Source organism: Astatotilapia calliptera, chromosome 16 (assembly GCF_900246225.1).
Source record: "Astatotilapia calliptera chromosome 16, fAstCal1.2, whole genome shotgun sequence".
NCBI classification, from domain to species: domain Eukaryota; kingdom Metazoa; phylum Chordata; class Actinopteri; order Cichliformes; family Cichlidae; genus Astatotilapia; species Astatotilapia calliptera.
In genome coordinates, this window is record NC_039317.1 from 3,945,350 (window position 1) to 3,964,791 (window position 19,442).

The 19,442-nt window shown below is 43.0% G+C and overlaps 1 protein-coding gene across 1 annotated transcript; it reads right to left on the bottom strand.

Annotated features, from left to right (window-relative positions):
- Positions 1–12,590: 12,590 nt before the first annotated feature.
- On the bottom strand, positions 12,591–18,289 carry nup35 (nucleoporin 35). Its single transcript, XM_026145892.1, has 9 exons — positions 17,970–18,289; positions 17,200–17,367; positions 16,958–17,094; positions 16,240–16,297; positions 14,962–15,070; positions 14,815–14,884; positions 13,128–13,256; positions 12,888–13,016; positions 12,591–12,795 (listed from the first exon to the last, which is right to left on the bottom strand). Exons 1-9 carry the CDS (start codon positions 17,980–17,982, stop codon positions 12,718–12,720), a joined length of 891 nt encoding a protein of 296 aa, XP_026001677.1. The 5' UTR covers positions 17,983–18,289; the 3' UTR covers positions 12,591–12,717.
- Between the last annotated feature and the right edge of the window lie 1,153 nt (positions 18,290–19,442).

Genomic DNA, 19,442 nt, shown 5'->3' on the forward strand with positions numbered 1-19,442 from the left:
GGGGTCTGTGATGTCCTGTTTCAACACCAGTCCTTCAAAGGACTTCATGACCACAACGGGCCTGTACTCAATTAACCCTGCAATGGTGGACTTCTTTGAGACCAGGATGATGAGAGAGAGATGAGATGAAACTTTATTAATCCCTCGGGTGGGTTCCTCCGGGAAATTCAGTTTCCAGTAGCAAAGCACCGAAAGAAGTTGCATGTTACAGATACATTAAGGGGAATGAGAGTAAGGATATAAGCATAAATACACCATATATACACATATATAGATACAGAATATACAATATGGATAAATAGGATTGCTCATTTGAGTGAGTATATTGCACAGTGATTATTGCACAGTCAAATATAAGAAAGAGACAAAAAACAAAAAACAAATATTGCAAATATTGCACCGTGTAGAAAAGCCCCTACAACTCAGTTGTTCCCGCCCTCCCTTGTCCCCGTGTTTCTCCTCCCTCTCCCCTCCAGTGAGGAGTTAAACAGTCTGATGTTGTGTGGGACAAAGGAGTTTTTAAGTCTGTTGGTTTTTGACTTTGGGAGAAGCAGCCTGTCGCTGAATAGGCTCCTCTGATTGTTTACGACCGTGTGCAGAGGATGCCCAGCATTGTCCATAATGTCCATCAGTTTCTTTAGTGTCCTTTTCTCTGCCACTGTCACCAGAGTGTCCAGCTTCATGCCGACCACAGAGCCAGCCTTCCTGATTAGTTTCTCCAGTCTGGATGAGTCCCTCTTTGCTGTGCTGGTCCCCCAGCACACCACAGCATAGAAAAGGACTCCAGCAACCACCGACTGGTAAAACATCCTCAGGAACTTCCTGCAGATGTTAAAAGACCTCAGCCTCCTGGGGAAGTACAGTCGGCTTTGGCCTTTTTTATACAGGTGCTCTGTGTTGCATGACCAGTCCAGTTTATTGTCCACCCACAGCCCGAGGTACTTGTATGTGTTGACCACCTCCACCTCCTCCCCCTCTATCTGAACCGGCAGTGGACCTTCTCTGGACCTCCCGAAATCCACAACCAGTTCCTTAGTCTTTGAAGTGTTGAGTTGCAGGTGGTTTGTGTGACTCCATGTGACAAAGTTCCTCACCAGACTTCTGTACTCCTCTTCCTGATCATCCCAGATACACCCCATGATGGCTGTGTCATCTGCAAACTTCTGAATGTGGCATAATTCAGAGTTGTAGCAGAAGTCAGAGGTGTACAGGGTGAAGAGAAGAGGGGACAGCACAGTTCCCTGTGGTGCTCCTGTGCTGCTGACCACAGTGTCCGATGTGATGTCCTTCAGCCTGACGTACTGTGGTCTGTCAGTGAGGTAGTCGGAGATCCAAGCCACCAGGCAGGGGTCCACCTGCATCCTGTTTAGTTTCTCCTGGAGCAGACAGGGCTGGATTGTATTAAAGGCACTGGAAAAGTCAAGAAACAGGATCCTGACCGTGCCTTTTCCCCCATCCAGGTGTGAGTGGGCTCTGTGTAGGAGGTACAGGATGGCATCCTCCACTCCGACACCTGCCTTGTAGGCGAACTGTAGTGGGTCCTGGGCATGTTGTACCTGTGGTCGGAGGAGGTTGAGGAAGAGCCGCTCTAGAGTCTTCATAAAATGTGACGTCAGTGCCACCGGTCGGAAGTCATTCAGCTCATTGGGCCGGTTCTTTTTGGGGACCGGGACGATGCAGGATGTCTTCCATAGGGCGGGCACTCTCCCCAGTCGCAGACTGAGGTTGAAGACTCGTTGTAGCGGCTCCCCAAGTTCAGCAGCACACGCCTTTAGCATCCTAGGACACACCTTGTCTGGGCCTGCTGCCTTTCTGGGGCGAAGCTTCCTCAGTTGTCTCCTGACCTGATCCACTGTGACACTGGGAGATGATTGGAAGGGGGGGAGAGAGGCTGTCGTGCTGTTTAGAGAGGGGTTGGAGAAGGAGGAGGGGGGGGATGTCATAGTGTCAGGGAGGGGGGGAAGCGAGGGAGGTAGGAGAGTAGGGAGAGGGCTCTGTAGTAAAGGTGAGGGTGGGGGGGTTGTGGGCCGGTCAAACCTGTTGAAGAAGTTGTTGAGTTCGTTTGCCTTCTCCACAGTCCCCCCCACTGTGCTTTTCTTGGTGTTGTGGCCTGTGATGGTTTTCACACCATTCCAGACCTCCCTCATATTGTTCCTCTCCAACTTCTGCTCCACCTTCCTCCTGTAGGTGTCCTTTGCTTCCCTCAGGCAGCGTTGATGGTGGAGCATTTGAAGCAAGAGGGCACCTAACACAGCTCCAGAGGTCTGTTAAAGATTCGGGTGAAGATGGGGACCAGTTGCTCTGCACAGACCTTCCAGCACCAGAGGCACACACCAGTCTTCCTGGTCTTCTGTCTCTGGGTCAGAGGGGAGGGGGGTGAGGGCTGCAGGTAGTCCTTTTGTTTAGGTGTGAGTTGAGGGTGAGCAGATGGGAGGTGTGAGTGATGGTCTTTCAAATCTGCAGTAGACGGTGTTAAAGTTGTCAGGCAGTTTGGGATTCTCTTCAGGGTGGGGGGATGGACTCCTGTAGCTGGTGATGTGCTGCAGGCCTCTCCAAACTGATGCAGGGTCTTTGGCTCAGAAGCTGGTTTTTAGCTTCTTAAAAAATGACACAGATGGATTTGCGGCCTTGAATCTGGAGTTTGGGGTTTACATTAGTGTTATTTGTATTTTTTGTTCTTTACATTTATCTTTAAAAATAAACAAGCACTGGAGAGTGGTCAGAACATCAAATGGGACAATACTGAGCTAGACTGTGTACATATACGTGACTGGATTGGTTTGTTTTGCCTGCTGAACAAATGCTAGCCTGTCTGGCTTTTTTGGGTAGTGAGAAAAATCAAAATGCAAAGTAAGTCAGATATGTTGATGAATTTCTAATTTTGGAAGGGTGTTTGGTGACAGAACACCTCCAACATGTCCGCCCCTCTCTGAACCTTGCTCTACCCAAAGTTTCTTCTTGTTAAAGAGAGTTTTTCCTTCCCACTGTCACTAAGTGCTTGCTCACTTGGCGTCCTTTGATTGTTGGGGTTTTCTTTGTATTATTCTAGGATCTTTACCTCACAATATAAAGTTCCTTGAGGCAACTGCTGTTGTGATAAACTGAATTAAATGACAGCCAAAATTAGACAGCAAGTATAAGTTTCTGCTTTGGATAAACAAAATGTCAGTATAATTTGAATAATGTGAGCACTGATCCAGGCAAATATACAGCAACTTCCAGTGCAAGTTTCCACCCAGCGTCCTCTTCACCACAGTGACAGTGGAAGGACGACACATACTCAACTACAGTGCTCACATGGAGCTAAAAGAGAATTAGATAGATCGGAGAAGTCGGGGGCGCTAGCGAGCCAGCAATGGAGTAGGACGTGTTTCTGAAGGCTCCCGCTAACAGAGTTTCAGAAATAGTTTTTTTTCAACCTACAAAGTCTCATTTTATGTCACAGGGGAAGCTAACAGTTTTATATACTATATTAAAGCTTCACTCGAGACAAAATGGCATCGAACCTAAGGAAATACAAGTACACCGGAGGAACTGCGGCTAGGCCCGGCGCATCCTCGGGCGAGAATACCAATGGTGGCCCAAGGGCGGCGCCCGGCTCAGCGACCACTGAGGAACGGGCTCAGCAGAGCGATGGGCGCTTTGTGGACACTGATGCCCTGAAATTAGAGCTTCTTCAATCCATTAAAGATGATATCAGCGTGGTGTTAAAAGAAGAACTCAGGAATGCACTGAAAGAAGATTTTGATAACATTAGGGCTGACGTGCAAGAAGTGAGAAATGAGATTGCTAACAATACGGCGGCAGCGCGCGCTGAAATGGATGGAGTTAAGGCCACGGTGAAAGAAGTAGAGGACGGGCTGTCAATGTGGAGCGATGAGGTGGTCACCTTGCAATCTACGGTGAAGACTTTGAGGAAGGAGCTATCTGACCTGAAAGATAAATGTGATGACATGGAAGGCAGGATGCAGAGATCCAATATCCGTATCATGGGGGTCCCGGAGGGCCCGGATTCGAGCTCCACCACGGCCGTATCCGCGCTACTACGTGAAGCGCTGGGTATGGATAAAGATGTTATTGTCGACCGCTCACACAGGAGTCTGGCCCCGAGAAGGCCGGGTGGTAACCCGCGGGCCATCATAGCCAAGCTTCATTACTACCAGGACTGTGTGGAAATTCTACGCCGTGCCAGGACCCAAGCTCCGCTGAGGTTCAATGGACAACCGATTGCAATATTCCCGGATTTTACGACCTCGGTGGCCCGAGCTCGGGCTGCTTTTACAGAAGTCCGGAAACTTCTCCGTGAGCAGGAAGGTATCCGTTTTGGGATCAGGTTCCCAGCGCGACTTTGTATCACGCACAACGGGGAGGAGAAAGAATTTCTGGATGCGGCGAAGGCAATGGAATATGTTAAAGAACATATTATCAACGTTTGAGGAGGCTGCGCCTGTCGCTCTATGTGGGAGCGCCAGTGCTACGGTTGGTTGTCTCAGTTACGGCTGAGTGTACATGACTGTTTGTTGTAGCGTTCGCACGGTGATGAAAAGCTTGAAGAGACACTTCTTGTTCAGACATTTAAACTTATTTCATAAACACATTTTGGTTCATTTTATTTCATGGCAATACCATTGGGTTTAGAAAAGTTCTATACTTTGTTTGGATGTCGATATATGTATGTGTATATATATATATATATTTTCTTTTTCTTTTTCTATTTTATTGACTATTTTTCTTTGTAGGATATGTTATGTCAAGCGGCCAGCGGGAGCCTAAGAGTCTGGCTTATAGTAACCCAAACAAGCACTAGGCTATATGTGTGGATCTGTTTGCAGGGGGTTTGGCAGTCACCATGTTCGATCTGGTGTAATTGCTCATTGTGTTCTTGGTTTGGGCTTCAGCCAGACATGTTTATTTTACTTATCAATGTGTTTTTTGTTTTTCCCTTCTTTTTTTTTTCTTTCTTTTTTTTTTTTCCTTCTTCTTCCTCCCCTCTCTTTCCTCTTCTCCTATGCCTGTTGTGCATCTGGAGCTTTCATATTTTACTATTTGAGCAGGGATGAGCACAGCGCGATCATTTAGTGATCGGGTGGTAAATTTTGTAAGCTGGAATGTAAAATCACTCAACCATCCAGTCAAGCGGAAAAAGGTTATTACTCATTTACAACGACTTAGAACGGATATAGCATTTCTCCAGGAAACGCATCTGCGTACCTCTGATCATCTTCGAATCAAGTCTGGATGGGTAGGCCAGATATATCACTCTAAATTTAATTCTAAAGCTCGGGGGACAGCAATATTGATAAGCAAAACTTTACCATTTATAGCCACAACTGTAGATGAAGACCCTGCAGGCCGTTTTGTTGTAGTTGTAGGACATTTATATGGTTTCCCCTTGATTTTAGCGAATGTCTATGCCCCTAACTGGGACGATCATAGTTTTTTCACTAATGTCTTTGCACGGCTTCCCAACATGGCAACGCATAATATTATTCTTGGTGGGGACCTAAATTGCTCATTATCTGCTATGGACCGCAGCTCGCACAAATGCACGCCTATTTCAAAATCAGCACGTGTTATACAGCGTTTTCTTCATAACTACGGGTTAGCTGATGTATGGAGATTTCGTAACCCAACTTCAAGTCAATATTCTTTTTTTTCTAATGTCCATAAAACATATACTCGTATAGATTATTTCTTTCTGGACAAAAAACTCCTCCCTTTGGTGACAGACTGTGATTACAAGGCCATGGTGATTTCAGATCATTCACCTGTTGTTCTTTCACTGCGTATTCCCAATGCCTACTCCAATTATCGGCCATGGAGGTTCAACCCCGTATTGTTAGCAGACGAAGAGTTTGTTAATTATATTAGGTCTCAAATAGATTTCTTTCTTGCCATCAATCAAACTCCAGAGATGTCACCATCAACTGTTTGGGAATCTCTAAAAGCATATCTGAGAGGCCAGATAATCTCATTCTGTGCGAACAAAGGGAAGAGGGATACTGAGCAACTCTCTCTATTGGCTGACGAAATTACTAAACTAGACGCTGTATATAGCCATTCCCCTGACCCGGTATTATATAAACGTAGGCTGAAATTACAAACTGAATATAATCTTCTATCTACAAAACAGGCTGAGTATCTAATTTCGAAGTTGCGTAGCTACTCGTATGAGCATGGAGAAAAAACAGGCAAGCTGCTAGCTCATCAGCTACGACAAAGAACAGCTAATCAAGCTATCCCTGAGATCCGGAATGACCAGGGAATAAGATGCACGGATAACCAAGGTATAAATAATAGTTTTTTTAGATACTATCAGACTTTATACAGCTCCCCCCCGGCTAAGGATGACTTGGCTCTAGAAAATTTCTTTGAGAAACTTGATATCCCTTCCTTAGGAGAAGATGCGGCCACCAGTTTGGAGGAGCCCATTTCTGATGCTGAAATTGAAATGGCCATACGGAGTATGCAGTCTGGAAAATCACCTGGCCCCGACGGGTATCCTTCCGATTTTTTAAAGAAGTTTTCTAACCAATTGAATCCATTGTTAAAATCGACTTTTGAAGAATCTTTCCTCTCACAATCCTTGCCTCCAACAATGCGTCAGGCAGTGATCTCCCTAATTCTAAAAAAGGATAAGGATCATTTAGATTGTGGCTCATACCGTCCAATATCTCTGCTGAACACCGACACCAAAATCCTTGCTAAAGTGTTGGCCCGCCGTTTAGAGAAACATCTGCCCTCCATTATCTCACCTGATCAGACAGGCTTTATCAAAAACAGGTACTCGTTTTTTAATATTAGACGTTTATTAAATATAATCTATAGCCACGTCAAAGGTACTGTATTGGAAACTGTTATTTCACTTGATGCTGAGAAAGCGTTTGATCGGGTGAGATGGGACTTTCTTTTCCATACGCTTGAAAAATTTGGCCTCGGGAGTAATTTTGTATCCTGGATAAAAGTATTGTACTGTGACCCTGTAGCGGCCATTCGGACCAACAATAGTCTGTCCCCCTTTTTTCAGCTTCAGCGTGGCACACGACAGGGGTGCCCTTTGTCACCTCTCCTTTTTGCCATCGCAATTGAACCGCTAGCTATTGCTCTAAGACACTGTGTTGAGGTTGAGGGAATACGTCGTGGGGATATCGAGCATAAAGTCTCTCTTTATGCCGACGACATGCTCTTGTTTATTTCCAACCCTTCAAATAGCCTCCCTAAACTTTTAGATGTACTTAAGGAATTCGGGACAATTTCCGGATATAAGGTGAATTTCGGGAAAAGTGAGGCAATGCCTTTAGGTACAATAACCGGGGAACTTTCGTCTATTTTAGCACCTTTCAAGCTCAGCTATAACAAGTTCAAATACTTGGGCATTTGGATTACGCAGAATCATAGAGACTTGTATAAAACTAATTATCTTCCTTTATTGTCTAAACTAAAGGAGGATTTTGGAAAGTGGGAGTCCTTGCCTCTTTCGCTGGGTGGTAGATTAAATATCATTAAGATGACTATATTCCCTAAATTTCTATATCTTTTTCAGTGTCTTCCAATTTTTTTAACCAAGTCTTTTTTTAATAATCTAAATAGTCAAATCTCCTCCTTCATTTGGAACAAAAAACCACCTAGGCTGAAACAGAGTGTATTACAAAGACCGCGGCGCGCAGGAGGCTTGGCACTCCCAAATTTTCTGTTTTATTACTGGGCAGCTAATATAAGAGCATTATTGTACTGGATGAAAGACCATGATAATTTATCATCATCATGGGTAACACTGGAGCGGCTATCGGTGAGTCAATCCTCCCTGGTGTCTTTGCTATGTGCCAGATTACCTCTGGCGAGACCGATCTCCAGCTTCACCACGAATCCTCTTGTTGTCCACTCACTGAAGTTATGGTATCAGCTCAGACGGCACTTTAAACAGACTGAACTCTCTCTTAATGCACCACCGCATAGACACTGCATGTTCTCCCCATCCTTGACGGACGAGGCATTTAACATATGGACAAAGCTGGGAATAACGTCAATGGCTGCTCTTTTCACGGACAATATCTTTTCCTCATTTGAACAGCTGGTGAACAAGTTCAAGATCCCTCAGTCACACTTTTTCAGGTATCTACAACTCAGGAATTTTGTTGCTTCTAATACTGACTGCTTTCCGTCCTGTCCACCACCATCCCTTTTGGATGATATTTTTGATTTTAAGCCAAATGCTAAGCGGGTTATAAGTGATGTTTATGTGCTGTTGAGTAATTTTAGGCTGTCCACATTGCAATCACTTAGGGAACGATGGGGAAGTGATCTTGGCCAACGGATTACAGATGAGACTTGGCACAAGATAATCAATAGCATTTCTTCATCATCTATTTGCCTTAAACATGTGGTGATTCAGTTCAAAGTTGTTCACCGTCTCCATTGGTCTAAAACTAGACTGAGCAAAATCAAGGATGGGTTTGACCCCACATGTGACCGGTGCAAACGAGAGCCTGCTTCCCTATTTCACATGTTCTGGGCGTGTCCAAAACTGGGTAGCTTTTGGAAAAGCATATTTGAAACCATATCCAACATATTTGGTGTTCCAATTGCACCCTGCCCGTTTATAGCTATTTTTGGAGTGACGCCTTGTGATGCCAGTCTTTCCAAATCACACTCTGATCTTCTGGCCTTCTGCACTCTTTTGGCCCGTAGAATGATATTATTGAAATGGAAAGAGCCACTTCCACTTGTATATGGGCAATGGGTTAAGGATGTCATGTACTATACTCAGCTGGAAAAGATCCGCTACACTGTAAAAGGTTCGGTTCGGCGGTTCTATGACACATGGCAACCTTTTCTTACTTACTTTGAAAGATTAAGTCCGGATACTATTGCTTAATGTGCGTGTGAGTGGGGTTTTTTTTTTTTTTTTTTTTTTCTCTTGCTGTTGTTCATTTATTTTATTATTTACTTTGTATCTGTAACTTTATTTTATTTTATGTTATTTTGTCTCTCCTTTCCTCTCTGGCTGGGTTTTAGTTACACTGTTCTGGGGGGGTGGGGGCACAACTGTCTGTTAATTTTGCCATAATTGTTGTTGGAAGCAATTCTTTGTTCAATAAAAAGACCTTGATCAAAAAAAAAAAAGATAGATCGGAGAAGTCTGCGCAACATTTTTCCACAATTTCTAGAATCAGAATTTCAACATTGGATTGAAACATTGCATCTAGGGTGGGTAAATCTCACTTTATCTTATGGTATCAAAAGCCTTTTGTAAACTCAGAATAAGGTCAAGTATAAGCTGAGTCAAAGACTGCCCCTTCTGTTCTACTCTTAACCCCCTATCTGTTGTTAGCCTAGCAGCGTGCCTTCTGTCTGCACTCAGGGCAGGCTGTTTGGCCAGGTCTTGTTATTTATCCCTCCTTCTCAGTGCTCATGTACTAGTTAGAGTGAAGGAAGCCTTGACCATATGCTGCTGGGATAAGGTGTGCCACAGGTAAGTGGCTACTAGAACAAAGTTCAAGTGGTAAGAGGTTTTTCCAAGATGACATGCCATAAATGAAGCTGATAGTGAGGGAACCCTTCCTTTTTTACCTTTTACCAAGATGCCACAACGAGAAAGTATAATTCACAGTCTCTTTCACACCACTAAGCCAAGGCAGTGGTTTGGTAACTTGTTCTTTCCTTGTGCTTTCAGGTGGCACAGGGACTATGGCCATTTGAAAGCTGTTTGAGCAGTAGTCTGTTTTAATAGTAGCTGCACTGAAGCAGACTAAGCCACAGTCTCATTACAGCATCAAATATGATTGATTCTGTTAAGCAGCAGAAGTAAAGAAGAGTTTATCACACATTCTTTGTACCTTTTCGAAGTGAAGGAGTTAAAGAGTGATAGGCATTGGACTAAACCACTGCCGGGGATATGAAGGGCAGTCCGTTTTTTAAACACTTATAAGATATAAAACCCACATTTATTCCATAATCATCACCGCATTCATTTTAACAGGGGAAAAATAGAAGAAGATTAAAATTAAAATTGTAGCTCTTGTTGCAAAGTGCACATAAAGAGCAACAATATGGCTAGAAAATAAAAACGATATTTATTTACAATTTCTCATAAATAATAAAAATCCATTTTATGCCCTATCACCAACCCAGGCCCATCACACAATTCAGAAGCATTAACAATGTCTTAGCCCTTTGCTCTAGACCTGACACATAACGCTCTTCACAGCTGCACATCAGTCTTCAACATTACATCATAAAGAATTGTGTAATTGTTGTTTTTGTATGCGTTTCCGTTACGTTACAGACTCTCTTGCTGCCTGATTCACCTGCTAAAATAGACAGCACAGAGTTGGAGCTTCTTCTTCGACTTCAGCATGGGATCCTAGTACTTCCTGCACCACTGCTCTTTAAACAGGAACATCAGCTCATGCTATGTTTGCACCTCTCTGCTCCATGCCTCAGCATTAGTCATCCTCTATTACTCATGTGGCGTGTATTTGCAAACACACCGGGAGAGCACCGAAGAGCTCCTGCCTACTAAAAAATGCAGCTTAACTTGATACAAAAGTGGTCAGGGTGTGGGTGCCACAGAGGACCATTGAATTCTTTGTGTTTGTGTAGCTTCACTCTCGGCAGTTCTTTTCCTGTTCTTGGAATCATTTTAATTCTGCGGGATTTACTTGTCCCAGTTAAAGTAATCCAAACATGTGGAGTATCAGCGGTCGTTTAATTCCTCAAGCTGGCAGGTTTGAGGCTTGTCTGGTGGAATTTGTGACTCCATCTGCTGGACAAATTCTGTTACATGTGTCGGAGTTACAAAGGCCACTCTACTGCAGACTCTTTGGGGTGGCAGGAGCTGATTATTTTACACCAAGTTGAAATTTCTCCATCCATTTTCTTTCGCTTATCCAGGGCCGGGTCGCGGGGCAGCAGCCCAAGCAGAGAAGCAGCCCAAGCAGAGAAGCCCAGACCTCCCTCTCCCTAACCACCTCCTCCAGCTTGTCTGGGGGAACACCAAGGCGTTCCCAGGCCAGCCGAGAGGTATAATCTGCCCCGGGGCCTCCTCCCGGTGGGACACGCCCGGAAAACTTCACCCAGGAGGCATCCTTGTCAGATGCTCGAAGTTGAAATTTATTGTTAACCTAAATACTTTAAATGTCTTTAAGCAAAAAGCCCCACCTCTTTCTGCAGCAGCACTTTTTGGAGCTTATTTACACATCATTAAAAAATTTTTTTATTTAAAACCTCTCATGGAAACATCCCAATGCTATTGCTATTAGCTAAAACTGAGGAAGACACCGACGGCCTTTACTATATTTATGTCCATTCCTGAATATATCTGCCAGCATGAAAGTGTAGGACATTAACTATGAATCTTTCTATGTAACTATGAAGGCCAGGTTTTACTCGAAACCCTGGCTGATTGTGACCCACACCCGTTTTCACACCTTGGCTCATGTGATTAGGTAGAGGATCATCAGGGGGTCCTTTTGTCCCTCTTTGGGGGGAAACTCCCACCGGGTTTAAATCTGGGACTCTCCACCATTTGACCTTAGAACTGAAGAAGCTTCTCGGATGAGAGGTGAAACGTCTTCAAGCAACTTAAAGAAGTCCAGACACTTTTCTTTCCAGCTCCTTAGATTAACTATGAAGTCTTACTTAGTATTGCTGCACAGTTGCTTGAAAAGAATAACACAGCTAAACTTTTACTTTAACATATTTGGAGCTTTTTTTTTTGCTGATAATTTTTGCTGGCATGACGCAGATGTTACAGTACAAGTTTGCCATGTAAACAAACTGTAATGATTAATCTCCAGACACCAGGGGGCACTGCAGAGAAGCCTGACGACAGTTTCCCAATGTCTGCAGTTTTTGCTATGCACTTTAGCAAAGTGGACATTAAATATCCTAATTAGAGAAGTGAGTTTTCTTGAATGCATTCTGGCAACAATTGGAAGATGTGTTAATCTATTATGGGTTTTTAAAAAATATATTTTCTGCTCAAATATGGCAAAAGTTTTAAATAATGGTGATCAGTGTGTGTAGATGTAATCACTGTGAGCCTAAAGCTTAGATTCAGACTGCTCTGAACACTTCCTTTTTTTGCTATGCTTGTCCACAGATGGCATAAGATAAATATACCTGGCAGATCTGAAAAGGGGAGACAGCATAGATGTATCTTAAAACTGGATTCTTTTTAACTGCCTGCAGACTTCTAGTTGTAACAGCTCAATCACTAGTTTCAGATTAAAAAGGAACATAAATAGGAACAGTGACAATACGTGTGTGTGATATCGACCCCTTGTTTGTCATAACAGGTCTTCATCATACAGCAGGTGATACAATGATGGCCACATCCTTCATACCGTTTAATACAGCCAAAAATCCTTATCTACTTGACAATGTGACTGTGGTGAACAGCCCACTCCTTGGCTGCTGGAAGAACATCTCTGAATGAAAACGATTTCAATAAGTTAAAAAAAAAACAAAACATTTTTATTGAGACAAAGATTAAAAAACATTGAAACACTGATTATAAAAGAAGACAGCAAGAAAAGATCCTACATTTTAACACACACACACACACACACACACACACACACACACACACACACACACACACACACACACACACACACACACACACACACACACGCAGTGTAGTGAATCAGTTCATCTCTCTTCCCACCACTTGCCCTCTCTCTCCTGAAACTGCAGGCATCCTTTTATGCAGCGTCACCAGCCAAACATGTACTCCATCGCCTTGGAAACAAAGCTGTCATCCTTCCTGGGTGTCTGTTTGTCTGCTACCACCTAAACACAGACACACATGCATTTATAGTCGAAGAAAAACAAGATGTCAACTCTTAAAGTTGACCAGACTAAACTCTTGGGTAACAGTTCACCTGGTAGTCACTGCCTGAGTTCCTGTAGGTGGCGCTGAGTGGTCTGATTGCAGAGCGAGGGGTGGTAGGGAGCGCGGAGAAGGAGGAGGAGACAGGAGTAGAGACAGCCTCAGTGCTGTCCATCACGCTCTGAGAGACAGATAAACGAACTTCATTGCTCCTTCAAACTCAGTTTAACTTAGTGTGGACAATCGATCACAGCTCAGAGAGAAGATCAGACAGGAGCAGCAGGAACCCAACCTTGTCTATGCAGGGTTTGACTCCCACCATGATGGAGTCACCGAACACCTTTCCATCTTTGGACAGTGCTTTCCTGGCCTGAAGTCTGGACTGATACTGAAGGTGCATCCAGTTACCAGGAGACGCCATCTGTCAACACGTCATCAATAGGTTAACTTAGTTCACAGCAATACACCTCAAACTCCAGTTGCTTCTCTGGTTGGGCTGCGACTAGAGCTGGGCTCTAAATCACAAACACCATCCAACACTGACTCAGGGCTCCAACAGCCTGTCTGTGCTCTGATTTCAAGGTGTTCAAATACACTGACTGTCCGCTCTGGACCACAGACAGCATAAGAGACAGATGCAGCTTCCAGGTCTGAAAAGTGAAGCCAACAATGAAGCAGTTTTAAACAGTATGTGGTTTCACAGTCAGACTCACTCATTGCACCTGATTTCCAAATACCAATACTGTGATTGTAAACAGGTGCAATCATTTCACAGATGATTTGTAAGATTTATGTGGATCAACTCTCACCGGTAACAAACAACTTTTACACTTTGGTCACTGACTCAACTTTGAAAGATCTCAACAACCGAAAGATCTGAACCATCAGAAACTTTCTGCTACAATGTCAGACTTCATTTAGTCTGTTGGTGCTTGTTCAGAGCCAATACTAGGAAAGCCATTAGGAAGCGATGCAAAACCAGCAGTCATAAAATGTTTTTGATAGACGTTTCATCCGTCTGTAGGAAATGGCAGCCATCAGGGCCTGTGGTGGCCAAGAGGTCAAGAAAAACCGCAGTGACTTAAAAAGATTCAGGCATGACCTTCAACGATGCTCAGTAGGAAACCTTTCCTGCATCCTCAGCATGAATTTGAATGCCTAACGTTTAGAAATAAACATCCAGAGGCGTGCTGCATTTTGGAAACATGTCCTGTGGACTGACGTCATTGAAACAGATGTTTTTAGCTCAACAAGTGTTGGTTGGTAGTTGGGGCCTGTGCTGCAGTCACTGGCACTGAAAATACAGTTAGGTCCACAAGATGTGACCATGCATTTTGGTCCCATCTCGACTGTTTGATTTAAAGTCCTCTGTGACTGTATTCAGATGCAAAACGATAAAAAAGTGTCACCGTCCATATACTTATGGACTTAACTGTATTTCACTGCTAGCAGGTATAATGGATTCAGTTAAACACCAGAAATGTCAGGAAGCAAACATGTTATTCTGCTCTCTCTCTTATGTACTGTGCCCTGCAGTCATGTAGCCTGCTGCTCTGCAGCTAGTGATGGTGACCTTGTTCTGTTCTGGAGGTCTGCTGCGATCCGGAGGGACAGGCAGGTCATTCTCGAGCCACTACAGCAATTTCATCCATGGGACGATGGACTGACCGGAGAAGTAGCTGATTATATTACGTAACAGAGTTTTTGTTCCTATGTATTGGGTGGATTTCTTAGGTGTATTTTATCACAATTCTTTTCCAGGAGGACTGGGATAAAATCCCATGAAGAGTTCCCATTCTTGATTTTCACTACACCTTTAACTCTGTTTTAGTATTTGTTTTTACTACTGGAACACAGCTCATCTTTACTTGTTTGCATATTAACGGTATATAGTTAATATGCAAACACTATATGATATAGTGCCCGTTTGATCAGACACAAATATCCTGCAGTCTGATAATGATGTGCGAGTGTCTCACCGTGTGTTTGAGGATGTTTCCGTATTGAGCGAACTGGAGCAGGATGTAGGAAGCCGAGGCTGGAGGGAAGCTAAAACACACAGACATACCCTTAATGTACACAGAGTGCATTTAAACTGAAGTGTGATGAAGTGTGAGCATAAATACCCAAACACTGTGACCCAGGTCTGGTCCAGCTGGTCGTCAGATGACAAAGACTCTCCCTGAGTGTAGAAGGGGTCCACCTGAGCTGGTGACAGACACATCTGCTGCATGCCTGTCGGGACAGATATGTTACCCAGTTAATCCCCATAAACCCCACTGTGAGCAAAAGAATAAACCTTTTCAGTGCCAACACAAACAAAGCTTTGTGCACTGATGTGTCAGTATCTGCAGCTGCAAGTGTTATCAGGTTTTACAGCAACAAACAATGAAAGAATGCAGGTAAGCTACTAGCTACCAATTCTCCTAATGGTTCAGTAACAGTAGAATGAAAGTAGGATGGAAACCTTGTAAACTAGAAGATAGAGAGGAAAAATACTAAACGTGGCTGTCTAGCGAGTTAAAATCACGTTCTAGTTATATTCCCACATAAAAGAAAAGTTGCAAAGTGTCTGTTTTGCAGTCTTATCAACATCCAGCAGCCACGTCACTATTTGTCTTGTCTATTAACACAGAAAAAATGATCACAGACAGACTTCATCCGTTTTGCCATCTCGATGCAACAAAGTTACTTTGAAGCCAGCAACTGACTGCGAAACATCCCAGCCCTGCCACCCGTCTTTGAAGCAACCAGCCTAAAGAAAACATGGCCTCATATTTGTTGCACACTGTCGCAATAATTATGGTTGTGCCACAGTCTCATACCACCATTTCCCCTTAGTGTCACTGTGATCAAAATGCAATCTAAATCTAGGCTAGTCAAAAAGTAAGAAAAGAGTAACATTTTCTAATTAGTGCTACAACCAACATTCTGCTTCCCTTTATAAAACCGAATATGCTTTTGCAATGCCACTGACCATCAACTGTCTAGATAAAAGTACCACCAGGAATTCCACTAAGGGCAAAAGCATGATGAGTGAGAGGATTTTGGGCTGCTCTGGATATAGATCTGTCACTCCATAACTGAGCAGTGAACCAGTGCTACAAGTGACAGTAATAATTAGTCTAACCAACTTCATATTTCTGCTCCCGTCAAAGTTTGATTGTTGACTTAGCCGGCTAATCCCTCACTTCACTAGCTACAATGACTTCTGTCACCAGCTGCTCTTTTTATTTATTTACATTTTTTTAAAGTACTCTCAGGAAGCCACTGTTTTTAAATGTTTCTACAAAAAAAATTATCCTTGATGACTTCTAGCCATTGCGACGCATAACACGAGCATTACTGTTAGAAGTTGTTGTCAAGTCACTACGAACAGAGTAGTCAGCAGTGTCAGTGTGTACCTGTTCCTGGAGTGGAGGCCTGACGTGCTGACAGAGGAGACTGCATGACTGGGAACGACTGTAGAGAGTTAATCAGACAGAGGAACATGTTTTTAAAAAGCCTTTTTCACATGTCACCGTGAACTTTCATCAAACACAAGCACTAGCCAGTCATCTGGCCTGTAATGAGCCTTGTCACGCTGGGTTTTTTTTTGGTTTGCCTACTTTATGTTTACTTTCATCATGCACCTGCTCAGGAATCAATTGTGTGCCATTCAACCACCTGTATCTATTCCTGAACATCTGTGAACATATGAAAATTATATTGACCATGCATGATGATGTACAGAAATTAAGTCACCATGAAATGCTATAAGGCCTCCATGTTTCACCACCTTACTGAAGGTAGAGGCGTTGCTGTTTGTGAAAGATCCCAGGAGTTCTGTCCCAAACTAGTCCGGGGTTAGGTGCTTAACTAAATGTGATTCAAAAGACACCTCTGTGAAGAAGAATGGCACTTGTGTCACTGGACACAAGGTGACTGTGTCTGACCTGGGGTCGGGGTTCATTGGGGAGCGTCTGATGGCAGAGCCTTCACCCATTTGCATTTCTTAATTCAGTCTCCCTCTCCAACCCCCCCCTGCTATCCCTGCTATTGTCTTGGTTACAAAACCAGGAGGTGGCAGCTTTCATGTGAAAATAGGCGGTTTAACTCACTTTACCGTGCATGCTTACCCACCTGTCTGTGTGCAGCAAGAGGTGTCGCTACAGTAACCAGGTCGTCATGGATACTGCGAACAGGTGGGGCTCCACTCTTGTCTTTGGGTGTGGGGACAACAGGCTGCATGGCAGAACCTCCACCACCACCTCCTCCTCCTCCATTTAAAATAAGTTAAGTATGAATATGAGTCACTAATTAATCTAAATAATCTAAAATATAAGCTTTAGACAACAATCAGGTATGTCTCTTCTTCCACTCACCTCGAAGTGTGCTTGTGCTATCTGCAAGTGGTGAGGCCAGGCTAAAAGAGCGAGGCTGTGGGCTTGCTGGAGCTGGCAGGTCACCCATCAGGAAACCGGGCAGAAACTGAGCCCCAGAGGTTGGCTTAGGAGAGGTAGGAGAGCCCAAGGTCATCGGCTCTGAACCCACTGAGAGACAGGGATAATTTAATGACAGACGGTCCAAAACAGCCATTAATAGAAATACAGCTTTAGAGCTTAGATGCTAGTATATTATTATGAAGCTTCTGACAGCATGTCTTCACTCTGACAAGTGGGAACAAATGCCCCAAATCTAGGTGTTTATTATCAATGTTAAATCTGGAGATGAACGCAAATTGGTGTATATTTATTTGAATGATGCTCTGTGTAGAGGAATCTTAGTTACTGAAAAAACGAATGTTCTCATGGTGTGAACTTTATTGTGAGCCATGAGCATATTTTTTTTTTTAACTTATTCTCTTGTCTTAGGACATCCGCAATTTATAAAAATCTTAACTAATGATTAAAGTATTCATCTATCTATCTATATAAAGAAATACTAAAATACAGCCACTTGTGGTCGACACATGGGCTTTTTTGTAGTGCTTTACCTTCTACCTTCTTCTAAAGCAAGAAAATTAGCACCGCTGCCCCAACACAGAGTTGACAGATGACATATGACATGCTTGCCTAATAAAGCCATAAATGCCGAATAGCTAATACCATCAATCAGAACGCAACGGATTAACATTTCTAAAAGTTTTCCTTACCTTGTAACTCCATCTCTGTTTCTTTCCTTTCTGGCCGCGATTTTCAAAAGTAGGAAGTGACGCTCGGAAAAAAGGATGGCAGCCGGCTAACGCGGCTAACAAAGCTAAATGATGTGTCACAATATCTCACTGTTACTGCACCGTAAACGCGACTAGGAGTCAGTGTTGTTTTTAAGGACCTAAACTGTTACAGCTGACCGATTTAAAATCTACTCTTTCAGTCCGCCACGGGGTGTTTCTGGAGTTCAGAGGCACTGGGAAAAGGCTGACGCTAAACTGGAAGTACTACAGCTTACTTCCGGCGAATTTAGAAAGCGTCAATGTGATGACGCGTTCAATGGCCCTGCGTAACGTCGTTCCTTTGTATTTTTCTAATGAATGAAATGAACGTACAAAGAAAAGAAAATATCTGAGGGCTTTTATTTTCTTACACTTAATTTTTTTTTATCAACAGGCATACTAGGGATCTGTTTTTAATGATTCTTCAATCTGTTTATTTTTGGCTTAACCGAAAACATTTAAGGGACTCAATAAAATCTATATACTATAGACTGTACTACACTTTTTTCTTTTGCTTCATGCTGTAAGTGCTCCAGTTGTAATTCCTATTTTAGATGTTTCACATTCTGGGTAAAATCTGACCCAGTCACATTAAACGAGGGAAAACCTGGCAACCAAGCTCTGTGGAAAAAGGGTGTTTCTGTACATAGTCACAGGAGAAAACTCTTGACCACTACAGACTTTATTCCTGTGATACAATCTGCTATTTGACGGGGAATCAGTGTTGAATGATAAACAAACAAAGATGATCCAGTGTGGCCAGTTCTTAAGGGAACTGCTTTAAAAATAAGATTTTTGTAGCATTATTAACCCCTTGGTATGGCCAAACGAGGATTTTTAATGAAATCACTACAACCTAAGTACCTGAAAAGTCTAACGTAAATGAACTTTTTAATAGCTTCATTTAAACATCAGCATTTTAGCATCACATTAATAACCTCTTTGGGACCTGTACTGACTGATGGAGTAATTGCATCCACGAAAAATCCATGAAAAGAAAAGCACTAGTAGAAAGAACAAACAAAACAATCCTTACAGGTCGTTTACATATAGTGTAATAAACACAAGGAATGCTAGAAAACAAATATGTTGTGAAATATTAGAAGGTTGGATTGCTGATCAATTAACCAAAAGTTCAAGAATAACTAAAATGCATTGATCTAGTAATTAAATCAACGTTTTTTAATTGAATATTATATATTTCCCCCATTTGGTTACTTTATTTTAATTATGCATAAGAAATTTTTATCTCATAATTCTTTTCCGGACACTGAAATTCCAATTGGAAGCATTGGGATCGCACATCCACCGACGAACGAACACACCATTTGCGTGAACGTCATCAATATGTGGCAAATACTGTTAAATATTTGTCACTTATTCTACAGAAAACCAAGAAGTATCCGGTAGCTA